This window comes from Cornus florida, unplaced genomic scaffold, assembly GCF_030987335.1.
Source record: "Cornus florida cultivar Cherokee Brave unplaced genomic scaffold, ASM3098733v1 CherokeeBrave_3.0.0_Hap2_Chr05, whole genome shotgun sequence".
In the NCBI taxonomy this organism is placed as follows: Eukaryota; Viridiplantae; Streptophyta; class Magnoliopsida; order Cornales; family Cornaceae; genus Cornus; species Cornus florida.
Genome location: NW_026775575.1, coordinates 86,429,526 through 86,446,460, shown reverse-complemented (window position 1 = coordinate 86,446,460; position 16,935 = coordinate 86,429,526). Strand labels below are relative to the sequence as shown.

General features: G+C 35.0%; 1 protein-coding gene across 3 annotated transcripts; it reads left to right on the top strand.

Annotated features, from left to right (window-relative positions):
* The first annotated feature begins 4,942 nt into the window (after window positions 1-4,942).
* Window positions 4,943-16,026, top strand: LOC132307366 (protein RRP6-like 3). 3 transcript variants are annotated; one of them, XM_059805093.1, is made up of 12 exons: window positions 4,943-5,259; window positions 5,362-5,603; window positions 5,691-5,789; window positions 6,129-6,212; window positions 6,413-6,499; window positions 8,329-8,449; window positions 8,822-8,997; window positions 9,118-9,162; window positions 10,702-11,210; window positions 11,310-11,802; window positions 13,128-13,849; window positions 15,739-16,026. In XM_059805093.1, exons 1-12 carry the CDS (start codon window positions 5,037-5,039, stop codon window positions 15,809-15,811), a joined length of 2,874 nt encoding a protein of 957 aa, XP_059661076.1. In that variant the 5' UTR covers window positions 4,943-5,036; the 3' UTR covers window positions 15,812-16,026. The 3 variants fall into 3 exon arrangements, with proteins under 3 accessions (XP_059661076.1, XP_059661077.1, XP_059661075.1); XM_059805094.1 differs by having other exon boundaries at window positions 5,359-5,603; window positions 8,831-8,997; XM_059805092.1 differs by having other exon boundaries at window positions 5,359-5,603.
* Window positions 16,027-16,935: the final 909 nt, after the last annotated feature.

Here is a 16,935-nt window from a genome sequence, read left to right as displayed (position 1 = left end):
CATCAATTCATCAACACTCTCCATTCTTTCTCACGTGGATGCAGGAAAAGTCTGCACATACGAGGGCCCCTCTCACCAGCCAATCTGACACGTGCCATGATGTGGTTAGCTCGTGTCCTTGAAAACTACTCCTAACAACTAAAAACGGACATCCCGCTTGGTACCCACAAGGGCAATTTTGTCATTTTACTTAACAGGTTGCTCTTTTGTAATTTAAAAATATCCACACAAATATGAATCATGAATTTCATACACTAAAACCGTGTCATTTCAGTGCACATGCACAAAATTTCGTATCGGTGCTCTTTATAGTATACATGGCGTCGGTGTAAATAATTCTTTTAACTAAAAAGTTAAAAGAATTAATACAACTTACTTAAATAAAAAATAATTAATAACAAGAATAATTCAGACAAAAATTTATAATGCTCAATGATCTTTATTAGAAGTCTAAGTCTTTATTTATATACAAAAAGATGGTAGAATTATGGTAGGATTCGCTTCGGTTGTCCTCCAATTTATTCTTTACTTACAAAGTTTTTTTCTTCTATAATTCCTTCCATGCAAGGCTTTTCCCATACAGAACTTCTTTCCATATAGGATTCTTTACTATGTAAGACTTTTCACATAAAGAATTTCCTTATACGAAGGATCATTTGTTAAGGAGGACTTGATTAATTTGAATTGAACTTGGATTCTAAGGTAAATGGGTCGGATGGATTTTTTAGCAGGTCGAGAGATTAACATCAATAACCTTAGATCGAAATTAACTTTATTTGGGCTTGATATTGGACTATTGGAAAACCAATGAGGTAATACATTATTTTAATGACGTGGATGATTCTTATTGGAGGGGAATTTTTCCTTCCACAATTAGATTATTCGGTGTCATCAAACTGACACCATTTTGATGCACACCGAGTTTCCTTAAATGCGAAAATGTATATTAGGATTCTCGCAATATATATTTAGATTGCGGTGTTATCAAAATGACATCATTTTGATTCACAAAGAAGGCACCCAATTCCCTCCGCACAAGATGGGATCCGGATTCTATGCATCATACTTCCTATGTTATTGTTGTTGTTTGTTTGTTTGTTTGTTAAAAAAAAAAAAACATTTGAATACTTTTTATTTCGAAATGTAAAAAAATTAACAACTAAAAGTTTTGGTGGTACAAATATTCTAGCTCAATCCCAAAATTGTATACATATAGGCTTATATGGCTGTATTTTTGTTTATTGGGATGAACGTCCTTGGAACATGCTCCTTGGATGTACGCCATGGAGTTTGTAAGATTCAATGAATATTTTTTGAAGAAATGTGAAATGCTACGTGCTAGATGGGCAACCATCAACCGTTACATATCTCGACTTTCACAATCAATTTCATTTTATCCAACATTTTTTCTTTCAAAAATTATATAAAAACTTTTGGATATATATATATATATATATATATATATATATATATATTTTACCACGGTACGTGGTTTGTTGGGTCCTAGTGAATTAATCAGAGATACCAGATGTCGGCAAAAAAAAAAAAAAAGGAATCAAGATTAATTATGTTATTCCTGTAAGTTAGGGTTTATCAATAATGGTGAACTTATAATATGGTTTGGATGCTCCCGCAGTTCCAAAAATACTCAGTTTGTTTTGGATTATAGTGAATTAGTATAAAGACTACCATATACATATATATATATATTGTTGTCACCAATCAAAACTATGGTGCCGAGGATAAATTGACCTATCACTTGTCTAAATCAAAAATCTTTTTAAAAGACACACAATGTGACTTACAGAGTTTCAGATAACTAATACTTGTGGTTGTGGGGTGTATATATATATATATATGGTTATGCATGTGATTCTTCTATATTCAGTAAAAAGATTGTTAAGCTCTAGATCTCATGTGGACCGCTTACAGTTCAATTTGATTATGTTAAACCATTTTAAAATTTACATAATCAAATTGACAGGTTGGTTCAGGTATGTTCTTAACTTGCTACAATCCCACTGCAAAAAGGGTAATTATTAATACAGAACACAATCACAAGCATTTGGATCATTGACATACATTTTTTTTTTTGGGAGCTAAATAAGTATCACTATTCAACTCGTTTTAATTCGTGAAATATATTTTGATTCATCAATTTGATTTTGACCTAGATAAGCACTCGAATTCAATTATTTGAAAGCTGAGTTTGGAGGTTTTAAATACACGCATTAAACAATTTGTGTTAACACTCCAAGTTTGGTAATTAAATAGCTGGCTTGATGTTTAATTTGGTTAATTAGATACCTCGCTTGTTGGGGTCCCCCATGCTTTATTGTACTATAAGCTCTCTAAGGAATGTAAAGGCTGCCTAAGCACTACCTTATGTTTGTGCTCTGTCTGCCAAGTTTGAAAGTTTCTTCAAAAAGCATCTCTTTTTTGGACTATTACGTAACCCATTCAATTTCATACCTTCATCAGTTCGGTTTTTATTTTTTCTTTTTTTTTTTTTATTTTTATCACCAGACAAGAAATTCACACACACACACACACGTTCAATTCAATTGCAGAACATTTATTAATTATTGAACATAAAATGAATAAAAAAATAGTAAAAGAATCTTGTTTTCGTGTAACAAAAACCAATTGCTGAATTAATAGAAAGAATGCTGTTACAAGGTAAGTATAATTTATAAACTAATAAACATGAATTAAGATGGTGAAGAAAAATATAATAATGGCTTGGTTTACTCCAAATTATAGCCTTAAAATAGAATAAAAGAGGAAAATAAGTTCATGTTGGCGGATTCTAAATAGTTTGGACAAGATTTTGCTAAGTTACTTGTCAACAATTAAATAATAATAATAATAATAATAATAATAATAATAATAGAAGAGTTGAGTTTTTAATAGTAAGACTACTAAGTTCCATCGTTTATACTATTATAGAATTGTAACTTAAAATTTTTTTTTCTTTTTCACGGCAAGAATAAAGATTTATTTCATAGGAAATCAATTGGTTACAAGCTTATCCCGATCCTGAATACCATCAAGCAAAACATCAGTAAAAGTAAACTCTCTATGTGACCCCAAAGCCAACTGACCCCACTTGATGGGCCAAGTCATTAGTTTCACGCTACAAAAAAGAAGAACGTTATTCAAATCATCAACCACAATATTTAAATGTGGAGGGCAAGGACCAGACTTCAGAATAGCTTTCACCACTACCTCCGCATCGGTTTCAAAAATGACTCTATCAAAACCCCATTGAATTGCCTGAAGCAATCCTTTTCTTAATACCAAAGCCTCTGCAAGAGAAGGATGTGAAACACACAGGAAAAAAAAACCCAGCTCTTCTCAAAACAGAACCAGCATGATTACGAACCACAATACCTCCCCCAGCAATACACGATTTAGAATCAAAAGCGGCATCACAATTAATCTTTACAAAAGAAATAGGAGGACAATTCCACACAATACTTTGACGCGCAACATGCCATTTTGAATTTCTGGAAGAAAGATACGATGTGTGCGATGAAATGAAATAAATTCCAATAAATAACCATTTGTGATGAAATGAAATAAATTCCAATAAATAACTAGTGTTGGAAGTGGTGCTCTTTTGAGGCCATGAGGCCCATGACTAGTTGTTTCATATCCTAAAAAGAGTGTTTAAGTTTATTCATGTGTTTTTATTTTTTATTTTTAAAAAAAAATCTTGTTTTTGTTAGAAAAATAACATGTGAAATTAAAAAAATCGGGTACGAGCTGTTGGCAACATTTAATGGTCCGAAAGAGTCTAAAACCCCATTTAATGTTCCGAAATGAAAATAAATTAAATGGGGATGGTGATTGAGAATTGAGATGTGGCACGGAGTCAAAAGTCTTGTGGGTAAGCTCAATTAAGTCAGTCCACAACTAAAAGGAATATTAAATATTTTCCCCTCCCAGAGGCCCAATTTAATGTCGGTGAGTTTTGCATGACAATGATGATAGACCTAAAGTCCAAATTAAGATTTTGCTCACTCAAATTCTGTCACTCTTGATTGCCGGACTACATGTGAATTGCGCCTTCTCATTTCTAAGCTCCTTTTTTGTATCACCCGGTCAACAACTTTTGGTTCCTAATTTTCTTTGGTGACGTTGACTAAAGAGTTCTGCAATAAAAATAATAAATAAATAAATAATACAAAATCTCTTTCAATAAATGGCACAGACATAGATTACAATCAATTTAGAATTGAAGTGGTTTGTTGCCTTACCACACCTCAAATTAAGGCCCTCAGTCCAACAACATTGGGTTCATTCAGAATCGGACCAGTCTGTCCAGTTTCATCATTCTGGACTGGGCTTTTCATGTATGAGGTGACGCAAGACTAGAGCAACAAATAAAGCGAATCTAGCTCAAATTTCGAGTTAATTTGCTTTAAAATGTGTTTGATAACCATAAAAATCACTTTTCTTCAGGAGGTCACATAAGACTATAACTACAAATAAAGCATAAAAAAACACTTATAAAGCAAATCGTGCTTAAATTTAAATTGAGAACCAAAAAAATCACTTTTAGTTGGTAGCAATAACATAGTTGAAGTTATGCACTAATAGCACTTATAATTACTTTTAACATGTCAAATAATTCATTTTGACACTTCTATCCAAATATCACAAATCTAATTCAAAACCCTCCCATATAGATTTAATGTTGGACAATACCACTCTGACACTTGTCTCCGTTAAGAAATGAATCTTAAATCAAATTTGGGCTTTTAACTCGTTACGTTGAACAAGCACGGGGCAAGTGAACTTACTTTAGTTATGTTTAGACGAAGCCCAATACATGTTCACCGATAGTTGAGTTTGGACGAAGCCCAATACATGTCATAAACCTAAGTTCGGCATTAACTATAAACGGGCCGCCATAAAACCATTTTTTTCCCTCTTCCGTCTCTTAAACATGTCTTGAACAGTTCAATTTCAAAGTGGAAACCATTGTCGAGAACAAGAGAAACAGATACAGAACCAGAGAGAAGACGAAAATGGAATCCAGGGACAAAATCAAAATCGCATTCACAATCGCTTGCTTCGCAGCAATCTCTGTCTTCTTCACAACACAATACCGAAAGCATCGAAAGCAAAAACAATCTCCCAATTCTTGTTACTTGAAAACAGAATCCAAATCACAAAACACTTTCAAGCGTGTTCTCGCCGATAACTCCTACTCTCCATTCAAGCACCTCAAGCACAACCACTCCAACAGCGGTACTTTTTCAAAAAAATTTGTGACTTTGTGTGTGTGTGTGTGCGTGTTTTTTTTTTTTTTTTTTTTAAGCCCTAGCTAAATTTAGGGGTGTTTTTCAGCAGAGGTTTCTTCGAAATCTCATCCATTTGAAACGGAGATCACAACTTTGTTGAAGAATCCTGAACTCGAATTCAGCTTCATTGATGAAAATATGGATTTAAAAATGGGTGATTCATACGTTTGGGTCGAAACAGAGTCGCAGTTACGAGAGCTTGTTGATGTGTTGAGTGGAGAGAGAGTGTTTGGTGTTGATACTGAACAGCACAGCTTGCGTTCCTTTCTAGGTTTTACAGCTCTTATACAGGTAAAGCTTTAATTTTGTCTCCCATGGACTGTATATGCATGTATGTCTCTCTCACTCACAGACAGTCAAACACACATATTTGAACAGATTTCTACTCAAAGGGAAGACTATTTGGTGGACACCATAGCTCTGCACGATGTAATGAGTATTCTTCGCCCTGTTTTTTCCAATCCTGATATTTGCAAGGTAATTCATGAGTATATGCTTCATTGAGCCATTGATTTTATGTGAATTCAATTGTTACTATATATACTTTTCTCTCTTTGCTACATTTTATGAATATTCAGTTGGTTTGTCTACAGCTGACACAATAACTGTTTTGGTATAATGTGGTTCATGTTAGGTACTCTCATTTGGCAAGACTGAGAATATAGAAATGATAAAAATGTGACTAAAATTATTTTTTTATTCTTTCTTCTTTATTGATGAAGCTTCAATTTAAATTGGATTGATTGCAAACTATGGTTCATTTATTTTTATTTTTATGATAATCATGTTATAACGGAAAGAAATTTTACTGTGTAGGTCTTCCATGGTGCTGATAATGATGTTCTCTGGCTACAAAGAGATTTCCATATATACATTGTTAATTTATTTGATACTGCAAAGGTGAGATTTAATTATTTTAGGTATTCTGTTAGATATGTGGGATATGTATATGTTGTATTGGACCTTCTATGCTTTCTTGATTGATTTATCAGTAAAAGAAACATGGAGAGGGAGAGGGAGAGGGAGAGGGAGAGGATTAATGTAGTAATTATGTGGCATCTAATGTGCCATTTGATTTGTCTATTGATCTTATATTGCAGGCTTGTGAGGTGTTGTCAAAACCACAGAAGTCATTGGCGTACTTACTTGAAACATATTGCGGTGTTGCCACGAACAAACTTTTTCAGGTTTGGGTTTGAAGTTACTTTTGTATGCCTGCCCTCCTTTCATAACACATAATGTAATATTATTATATTATGTACACAATGCTTATTTTCTGGTTAAAAGTGAAGAAGTATTTTCTAGAGAAAGGAGGAAAAGGAATCATCCAAAGCTAAACACGCACACAAAATAAGCCTTTGTTACAACTTTGCATAGGAGAGACACTAAGTCGCTAACATGGGGGAATCTCATTGTTAATGATTTCAAGTTCCTATGTAGCAATTTCACATGTACTTGTGTGACACTTAGGTTTGCTTTTGGGGTTTCCATGTTTTGAACTTCTACATGAAGTCAAATTGATTTGGTCATGGTGTTTATTGACAACATCTGTGCATTCTAATATACCATTAATTTTGTGCTTCTATCTCAATTTATTAATGATAAGCCACATAAGTTCTCAACTTCTAACATCATTTAGTTGATGTCTGTTGAAGCGGCCAATTTGTTTGTTATTGTTATCACTGTCAATTACAATTTGTAACTCACATTTTTGGTTATAAAATGTCTGAAAATTGTAAATTCTTGGATCACTTTCTTAGTATGAACTCTGATTAAAAATGCTAAGAACTTTTTCTACTATTATCTTTACATAAAAGAATATCAAAAGGGTGTCAAGTGCAAGTGTGCAACTCATGTGCATATCATGCATGCAGATTGCAGAGTAAAAGTTACAAAACCATGCATAAGAACAAAATGACCCAAGTCTTTATAAAAATGGTGTAGTGTAAAAAAAAAAAATTCCTATTATATAAGATGTGCGAAAACCCCCCTGATGTTCAAAAACCCCCTTACATTTTCCAAATTGAGCAAATATGGACAATCTGTGAATTTGATGAATGAAATGACAAAAATATCCTTATGGTATAATTATATATATATATAAAAAGAGGAGATACAAAATGTCCCAAAAGGACATGACGTGAGATCCCAGGAAATTCTTGCATGTGAGATCCGCAATGCAGCTAGTAACTTCTTCGTTCTTCCTCTCAACAACCTCCGAGTAACAAACCCACTTCTATTCACTCTCATCCCTCTATTTGTGCCTCAGTCTAACCGTACCAACGGCACCTCCTCGCTATCCTGTCCCCCGTAGGCATACGTTGGCGACGACAACATCGAGTAGTCTTCGTCTGAAGAAGTGGTGGAGCCACCGCTGAGGAGGGCGGTGAGGGTGGTGGGGCTGCCGTCCGCGGCGGCAAAAAAGTGTTGGAGGTTCTTTTGGATTAAGTTTTCTGGGTGCAGTGGGAATAGCTTGAGTTGATGGTGGTTGTGGTGGGGGGTGGTGGCGGTCGTTGAGAGAGAACGGAGATGGCATCCAAACAAGGCCCTTTGTGTGTTCAAATATATAGAAATCTGTGTGGGGCATTTTTGTCACTAAAAAAGGGCAATTTCGGGTTCTCAAAATAATCTGATGTTGGAAGTTAGAAATATAGCGGAGGGAGCAATTTGCAACAAATTTTCAAATGTTTGGGGAGTTATGCACATACTAAATTGGAGGGGTGTTTTCTGCTTATTTTGTATATAACATGGTTTGTTTTTTTGGGCACCTTACCCTTATAAAATTGACACAAGGATGATACGACCTTTTTTTGTTATCCAGCATAGTATTAAACCCAACAAAGCAGTTATGATGTAAGCTTGAATATCAGAAGCCTATTTCTATCTTCTGTTTTTTAGCTGGAAGATACGGAAAATTTTCATTAAATGTTGATGGTTGGAAAAATGATATTGTGTTAACAGTCCAATGTTTTGGTACTCTCTCTCTCTCTCTCTCTCTCTCTCTCTATAATTGTAGCGTGAAGACTGGAGACAACGTCCACTGACCATAGAAATGGTGCAATATGCTCGAACAGATGCACATTATTTATTATATATTGCACGTTGTCTTGTTTCAGAGCTTAAGCGGCAGGATAACGGTACATTTCATATCTATGTCTATTTAAGACATTTCTACATTTATTTTGTTGTGTAAAAAATAGAGATATTGATTTAATGAGTTCTTAGCATAACAATTAGCCATATTATCAATTAATTACGTAAAAATTTGAAGTAAAATTGGTTATAAATATTTTAGTGTAGCTCTTAGGGAGACTTCACACTGTTAAAATGAGAAAAAAAAAATCTGGATCAAACATAAAGATATAATGGTGAAAACATTTGCTGATGTTAGATTAAACAGGAAAAATTAATTGATTTTAACTAAAAGGAGTAATTTTTCTTTTGAAACTTCTAATTTTACATCTTCTAATTTTCAATGCATCAAAATTCTAAAAATAATAGTGTATCAGAAAATTCAGCTTGTTGCGATGATGAATTCCATTTTGTTCTTGAGGCTAGTCGTCGTTCAAACGCGATCTGCTTGCAACTTTTCTCAAAAGAGATTGAAGCTTGTCCAGGAGAGTATGCTGCATCATCGATAATTTCCCGTTGTTCGAATGATCAAGGACTTATTTGTGATACTAAGGTTTGGTGCTTTACATTATTTAGTTTCTTAGATTTTTTTTTCCTCAGAAAAAATAGTTTGTCGTTATCGGTCGAAGATAGCATGCTTATGTGTAAACATTTTCATGGTTTCTTCTTTCAGTTTCAGGATCTTGTGAGACGATTGTGCACTTGGAGGGATTTAATGGTTTGTATTTATATATCCACAAGCTTGTCTCCTAATTCGAGACTAGTATACTTGCTGTACGGGGAATGAAAATCTTCTTTGATGAATAAAATTGCAACAGCATTGATTTCCCTTGGGAAAGCTTTATGAATGACTAATATCTTGCATATAATATTTCCGTTTCTCTCACTCTCTCTCTTGGCTGTTAAAATTTTGATTAGTAAGAAATTTTTGAGATAAATTTATATTTTTGTGTCTGACTTTCCTTTCTCGCAAATAACCATTGTTCATGTGCAAAAATTGACTTCCTCAGACACAACTTCTTGTGTTCTCTATATGTGTATTTGGAACGAAGTTCATTTCACCCTGGTGCACCTCATCCACTGTGTGTGGAGAACAGATGATTTTGCAACTCTAAACTTTCCCTAGCTGCTCCATTAAATGAGACTAGTACTATAGACCTAAAAATATTTCTCCTAATCCATTTATGTATTACCCAGGGCCTAATCCACTTTCATGATCAAAATTCAATTCATTTGTTAATAAGAATTCAAGGGTGCTAAATAAATGTTTCTGGTTATGGCTTTTACGTTAGTCAAAGGAACCCACTGAACATGCTTCAGTGAGGGTAGCTTTTCTGCCTTTGTTGAGTTCTCAATGCCAATAAACTAGAAAGATACAACTCTTCCTTCGATCATTTTTCTTTCTAAAATTCCTAATTGGGTGGTACTAATTAAAAGAACCACCCCTCCCCCCCAAAACCAAAACACACGCACAGTAATTGAACCTCAAACTCTGTTGTTCACAAGGTTGTGATGCTTCAGCCACTGCTGTGCTGCTGTAATTTGTTCTTTATAAGATGCACATGTAAGGGTGATAAGATTGGATGATAGTTATGATACTTGATGACTAAGATTTCTATCCAATTATGTATTACCATTTACTAGAATGAAGCATAGTAAATTGCACAATAACACATGCGTAATTACAAACAAGGATGGTTCAGTTGGTATCCTTATTGGGTATCCAGGTATTGTGGGGTTTCAGCAGGCTTTGGTTTTGGTTCCCATGCAATGCATTTTACCAATTGTGTATGAAAAGAAACAAATTATATAACTGGGCTGGTTGACTTGGGTAAGCTATGCCCAGCTTGTGCAGTAACCATTGACATTGGTCATCATAAACATCAAATTGAACACAGGCAAGCTACCTGGTCCTTTTGTCACTCTACCTTATGTTAATTTCCTGTTCTTTGCTACAACTTCTATCTTCAGTGTTGTTGAGAAAAATTATGAACTTCTGGATGTACTTGTTTCTATTAAAAACATTGATAGAGCTTTATCATTGATGTTACTTGTTTTCTAATTAACTGATGTTTTAATTGTTCATTGAGTTTGTTAGCAATTCTTCGATAGGAGAGGACATATACTTACTTTATTGCGTGGTCATTATTTGTCTATGTGATATTGCACCTCATGTTTATTTTATTATGTTGGGCAAAAATAAAAAATTGTGTCTTTCATTCCTGGAGCTCACTCTGTTGTATCTACTACTTTTCAGGCTCGTGTGCATGATGAAAGCTTGAGATACGTCTTATCTGATTATGCTGTTATCGCTCTTGCAGATAGAGTTCCAACAACTGAGGCAGAAATATATGACACCATATCCCAAGCCGATCCAAATTTTGAATATTTGAATCTTAGTTCCCTTCAATTCCCATCCCCTATTGTTTGCAGCCATGTCGAAGACTTTGATTATTTACTCCAAGACAGGATAGGCAAGCCTGATGACATTTTTCAACCAATCCTTCAAATGCACCTGGGTCCAAATGGGAGTTGTCCGCTCTCTATCTTTAATTATGCTTTATTATCTAAAACTAACATGGAACTAACAAATCGATTAGTTTCCAAGCAAAATAGATTTAAAAATTCAAGACAAATAGCAAAGAAGGCTTCTCGAGAGTTGTTTGTTCAAAAATTTTCCTGCAAATCTCCAGTTTATCATAACTGTAGGATCTATGCCAATGATGGGCGATTGCTATGCTATTGCGATCGAAGGAAGCTTGAATGGTTAGTTGGATACACATTTTCATCTCTATTTAGTTGTAGTTTTTTCCCCCTTTTAAATAAATTATTACAGTTATTTACATGGAGATCTGCTTCCCACAGGTATCTTCGTAGAGATTTGGCAAAACTTGTTGAGGATGATCCTCCTGGCATAATGCTTCTTTTTGAACCCAAAGGCCGTCCTGAAGATGAGGGCAATGAATTCTATATCCATAGTAAGAAAAATATTTGTGTTGGCTGTGGTGAAGGAAATCACTACTTGCGCTATCGAATTATACCCTCATGCTACAGAGTGCACTTTCCAGAGCATTTGAAAAGCCATCGTTCACATGATATTGTCTTACTTTGTGTTGACTGCCATGAAATTGCTCATACTGCTGCTGAGAAGTACAAGAGACAGGTTGCCGCAGAATTTGGAATACCGCTTTTTGTTCGTAAAGTAGTTGATTCTACACAACCCCAAGATGAGTCATCTTCTTCTATTATGGATCAAGAGGAGGTAGGCGTGTCTCCTTTACAATTGCGAACAGCAGCCATGGCTCTCTTACGGCATGGGCCTACAATGCCATCTAAGCGCCGTGAAGAACTGAAACAGGTAAGAGATCATGTCATTATTGATTTTTTTTTGCTTTTCGATTTTATAGTATGAATTTTTAATTCTTGTTGTTGAATGATAAAGCACAAATTGCCATACTCTGTACATCAGAATGCCGACCTCAACTGTTAAGTACGGAGAGTGGATTCAGATTGTTAGCCAGTTACTTTAGTGTAATTATTGATGGTAATGGTTCACCTGTGTGGTTGAATTTATCAAGAGAAAGGGGAGTTTCATCAATTTTGTGTCCTGACATCTGCTAATTTGCCACGTGTCCTTGTATTTAATCCATGCGCGGTGTCTGTTTTATTTACTTATGTATTTACTTGTCAGATTTTCTTTGTTTCTCCTTGCTACTTATTTTCTGTTGCCTTTTTACGTGACTGGTTTTACCATGGAAAACCAATTGGTTATGATGCACAGGTTTGGTATGCAGCCTATTTGTAGGCATGCTAGGGACTGGTTTGGAAAAGCAGGTTGGTGCCTGAACACTTTGTGATTAGCATAGTGTGAGTGAGGGGTTCTCTTTTCTTCCTTTCCTTTATACAATCTGGATCAATTCAGTTTTCTGTAAGCTTGCGTTGTTCTGTAGGAAACCCTGATCTTGTTTGGTCCTATAGAATTGCACAATGAAGCAGAAATGTGCATGTGATGACACTTCACTTCAATCTGTTTTGTCTGCTTTGGTGGTGTCCTTTGGCACCCATTGTCTTTCAACAATTAAGAGCTTGACATATGAGAAACTTGTTCGATTTTGCCACTGACAGATGTTCTTTTTTTCCTTGCAAGGTTAGAGGAATAACATGACAAAATTCAGTTACTTTGTCCAACAATAAAGATATTGTCCTCTTTTTATTATTGGAACCACAACACCAAAAATGTTGGATACTTGACATAATTCAGCAATTGAAGTAGAAACTGCTCATAAGATGGAAAAATAAACTTCTTATTTCCTTCAATTTTTATTTATGTGAACAACATTTCTGTCCATTCCTCTTATTTTACATTTGGAAGGGTGAATCAGTCTGCTATTATATTGTCAGACAACCACTTGCCCCCAAAAGTTCTAGGTAGTAGGAAATACGCCAAGCAATATATATCAACTTTCACCTCCTTTGCATTTAATATTTCTACTATGTAAAGAGATGCATGAGAACAGACAGAAGTTAAATTGAAACATACAAACAAATGAGGGAGCAAATGCAATCAGATAGACTTGAGCAAATGCAATCAGTTGCCTCAAAAGAAAGTTCTTAGCATTGTGAGATATATGTGGGTGGGTGTGTGGAAGTGGCACTTACAAACCATTGTTTCTCTCTCTGCAGATTGTCGTGAAGTATTTTGGAGGGAGGGAAATATCAGAGGAAGATTTGGAAAGAGCTTTGCTAGTTGGAATGGGTCCTCAAGAGAGGAGACGGCTTGAGAAAAAGAAAGGGATTTCATTTAAACATTCTACAGGAATTATCAATCCAGTCAAGAAGCTGGAGAATAACAGTTGTAGTGAGGTAACATCGGCTAGTTTAAGTACACAAAACGTCAATAAGGTAACATCGGCTAGTTTAAGTACACAAAACGTCAATAATATAGATAATTCACATGCTATGAAAGGGGAAATGTGCAGCAAAGAAGATGATGACCTTTCAATGGCAAAGGATATGAATGTAAGCAGATCCTTTTTAGGTGCTGATTTAGAAGTTAATGGGGAAGTGTCTGCTGCTGACAGCAAGAATACAAACTTAGATAGAATTGGAGATTCTGAGGCTATATGCATATCTGTTTTGGATACTGATGATAATTTTGAAAGAAGGATTCCATCGAACGGAACAGATAATTCTTTTCCACCCAGTTCTGAGGAAAATGGCTCATCTAAACATAATTCAAAGTTATCACTTTTAGGACATGGACCACATGGGAAGCAGGTAGTGGATCATCTCTTAAATGAATATGGGGAGGATGGGATACTTCAATTTTGTCAGAGGTGGAGACATGTTTTTGTTGAAGCTGTTCATCCTCGTTTCTTACCTGCTGGCTGGGATATAACACACAGGTATGTGCTTCATTGTTATTCTTGTTATACCATTTTTTCTTATTTACCGTACATAACTATTATTAAGTCAGGAATCAAGATGTGTAAAAACGAAATGCTATTTACGGCACAAAGAGAAAATCTATCTTTTCTTGGGGTTTTAAGTTGCATTTGGATATCAGCATTGCGATTGAATTCAGATGTGAGGTCTGAAATTCAAGACCACATTTAAGTGGTATTTTAGGAGCTTGGTCTTGGAATTCCCCAAATTCTTTTAACATTCTAAGTCTCTAATCTTAAAATGTCATTCTGGATGCTGGATTTGTCAATGAGATTGCTACCACATGACCACCACGTTGTCGTGTGTAGCATTCCTTCTATTGAGCAATCTGTTTGAATACAACAATCTCAATCGTTATATTTTAAATGTGCATGACTTTGATTTGATTTTAAATCCACAACTTTAGCCTAAAAGCAACTTTAGAAACATTTATTACTATTGGAGAACTGCTAAAAGGAAAATTTACTTTTAGTTTTATATTGGGAATACACTAGTAAACTGATCTGCTGTGGACATCTATAAAATAATCTTGTGCGACAAGAAAAAGAAATGATGAGCCATAAGGGGAGATATGCATTCAAGTCATGCTTGGTGCAGTTTTGCATGTGGCACATATAAATATAGTATTATAATACACACACACACACACACACAATGCAATTACGATTTGTGACACATGCTTAATCTTAAATATGACTTAAGATTATAAAATTAAGTTTGGATTTGTGCAAAAGACATTCATGAGATGGCATGACTTTATCCTATTAGTTGATATAATCAGTCTAGGCTTCCTTGTACACTAAAAAATGACAAAATAAGGTGGAATGAGGGTTTCCTTTTTTAGTTTTTACTTTATAGTAAGTAGGAAAGGCTTTCTTAAGTTCTATTAAATTGATATTTAATGTTCTCTTTACCCATTACAAATTCTGTTCTATTAAGTCAAACCCAAACCTTAGTTTGTCAGGGCAGGAAAAAATATGGGGTTAATTATAAGAAAATAGAACTAATATAGGACTTTGCGAAATGAAGAAAATACACAATAAAAGATAATGGTGCAGGAATGAACGTGCACATTGCCCGTGTCTGGACGGGCAGTGGCTATGTGGGCTTTAAGGCCTTTTGATGGTGATTATTTTCTGGCTATTTGGATGAACTCGGATCCTTTCATGTAGGAGAGTATTTGATGGCTTGGATCCTTTTCATGATTTCATATGAGGAGCCACCTTTGACAGGTCTTTTTTCCACCTAATTGGGGTCGGTTATATGAATTCTGTTTTTTCATTCTGCTCTATCCAAGGTCACACCCTCGATTAAACCACATGGTATCATATATTTCCTTGCTAACTCTACCCATATTAACTTTGGTCTTTCCCGTCCCTAGCATTACTCTCAATATGGACAATGTTGCTCTTCGTAATTGCTGCACCTAGTGGTCTTCTTTGCACATGACCAAACCATTTAATCGATTTTTGCAAAATATTTAGATGTGAAGTGTGAACGCATTCTTGAGATGGTTGGAGAGTTGGGGTTGCACACAGATAAAATCTCGATACTATTTTAGATACTTCTTCTATAATCAATGATAGGCTATAGAGTATAGGCCATTCCTTTTGCACGTCATTTTGAAACTTGAACTATTTACTGAACTAGTTGTAGGAGAAACTCTTTTTTGCTCAAAGGTTGCGTTTGATTATGAAGAGCTTAGACTTCCCCAAAGGTCGATGCAAATTTTACTATTTCTTTCTTAAACTCTTCAAGTTTATTTCTATGTTTATTTAAAATGTATAATCCATGGAACTGAAGCTCTGTTGATTTATGCAATGGAATTGATATACAACACTTTTTGCAGTGGTAGAAGGGACTTTGGCGACTTCAGTGTTTATAATCCCGTAAAGAAAGTTTCTGTTGCTGCTAACGTGTAGTGAACAGATGAGAGGTATGCAAAACAAAGATCATCCAACTTCATAGGCCAAAAAAATGGATGTCTAATGCCATTATCGTTTTGCTTTTCTTCTTTTATCTTTTTTGTTTTTTTCCTTTCCATTGAACAGGGAGAACTCTGGTTTTAAAGTTCCCATTTTTGTGTATCATAATTATTTATTGAATTTTTTAATTCTGAGGAGAGATGAAATTCCAATATCTCTTGAGAATATGGCATGGTTGATGATCAAAAGAATGTTAGATAACAACAAAAGAGTCTTGGACGGGATTTTTCATTTTAGAGTTTGCAATAATTGGTTACCATTACCCTTTATGAAAGCCGTCGAAGAGAGGGCTGTTATGTGTGGCCTTTTCAGGTGCTGGATGCTCAATAATTACTCAGTGTTCTTGAGCTAGCAAGGATTCGAAATAGCGTTTAAAGATTACTATTTGTCCTATAAACTTGCTTCAGTGAGGTGAAGTCACTCTTATGGATTGGAACACTACTGGAGGAACTTGCGGCATCTGACACAGCCTATTATTTGGGAACTTGGGATGAAAAGAGCAACTGGACCGGAATGGAATGAAGTATGAATTTCTGGAGGTTTTTCTTCTCCTGTTTTACACTACATACAATTTATACAAAATAATTTACCTTTTTTATGAATAGGCAAAAAAAAAATCCAAGATGAAGTGCTATTTCTTATTCCAGATATTGGGCAAATCGAGTCCGAACGTTTTTGTGCCTATATCAGATTTAGTGCCAGTGGCCAACGAAGTTTGCACTGCCAGTTCGATTATTATAGTCTCTCTCTATGTTACCATGGTCATAATAATATGATTACTTGTTATTGATCTTATACATGATTTTAAATGTCCCAATTAACATTAATAATGAAGCTTACCCATTAAAACAAAATTTTTAACTTCATCTCAATGTTGACTCTGTAATATCATTCCTGCAATACCGAGATTTGTTATTTCTTTGTATGAAGCCTAAATACTGGTTTATTTAGGCGGCAAGTAAAGCAGTTTAGTATGGGGTTACTTCTTACTACATACGAACACCTCACTACACGGCAAGTAAAGCAGTGAGTGTAGTATGGGATTCAATAGCAAGTTTATG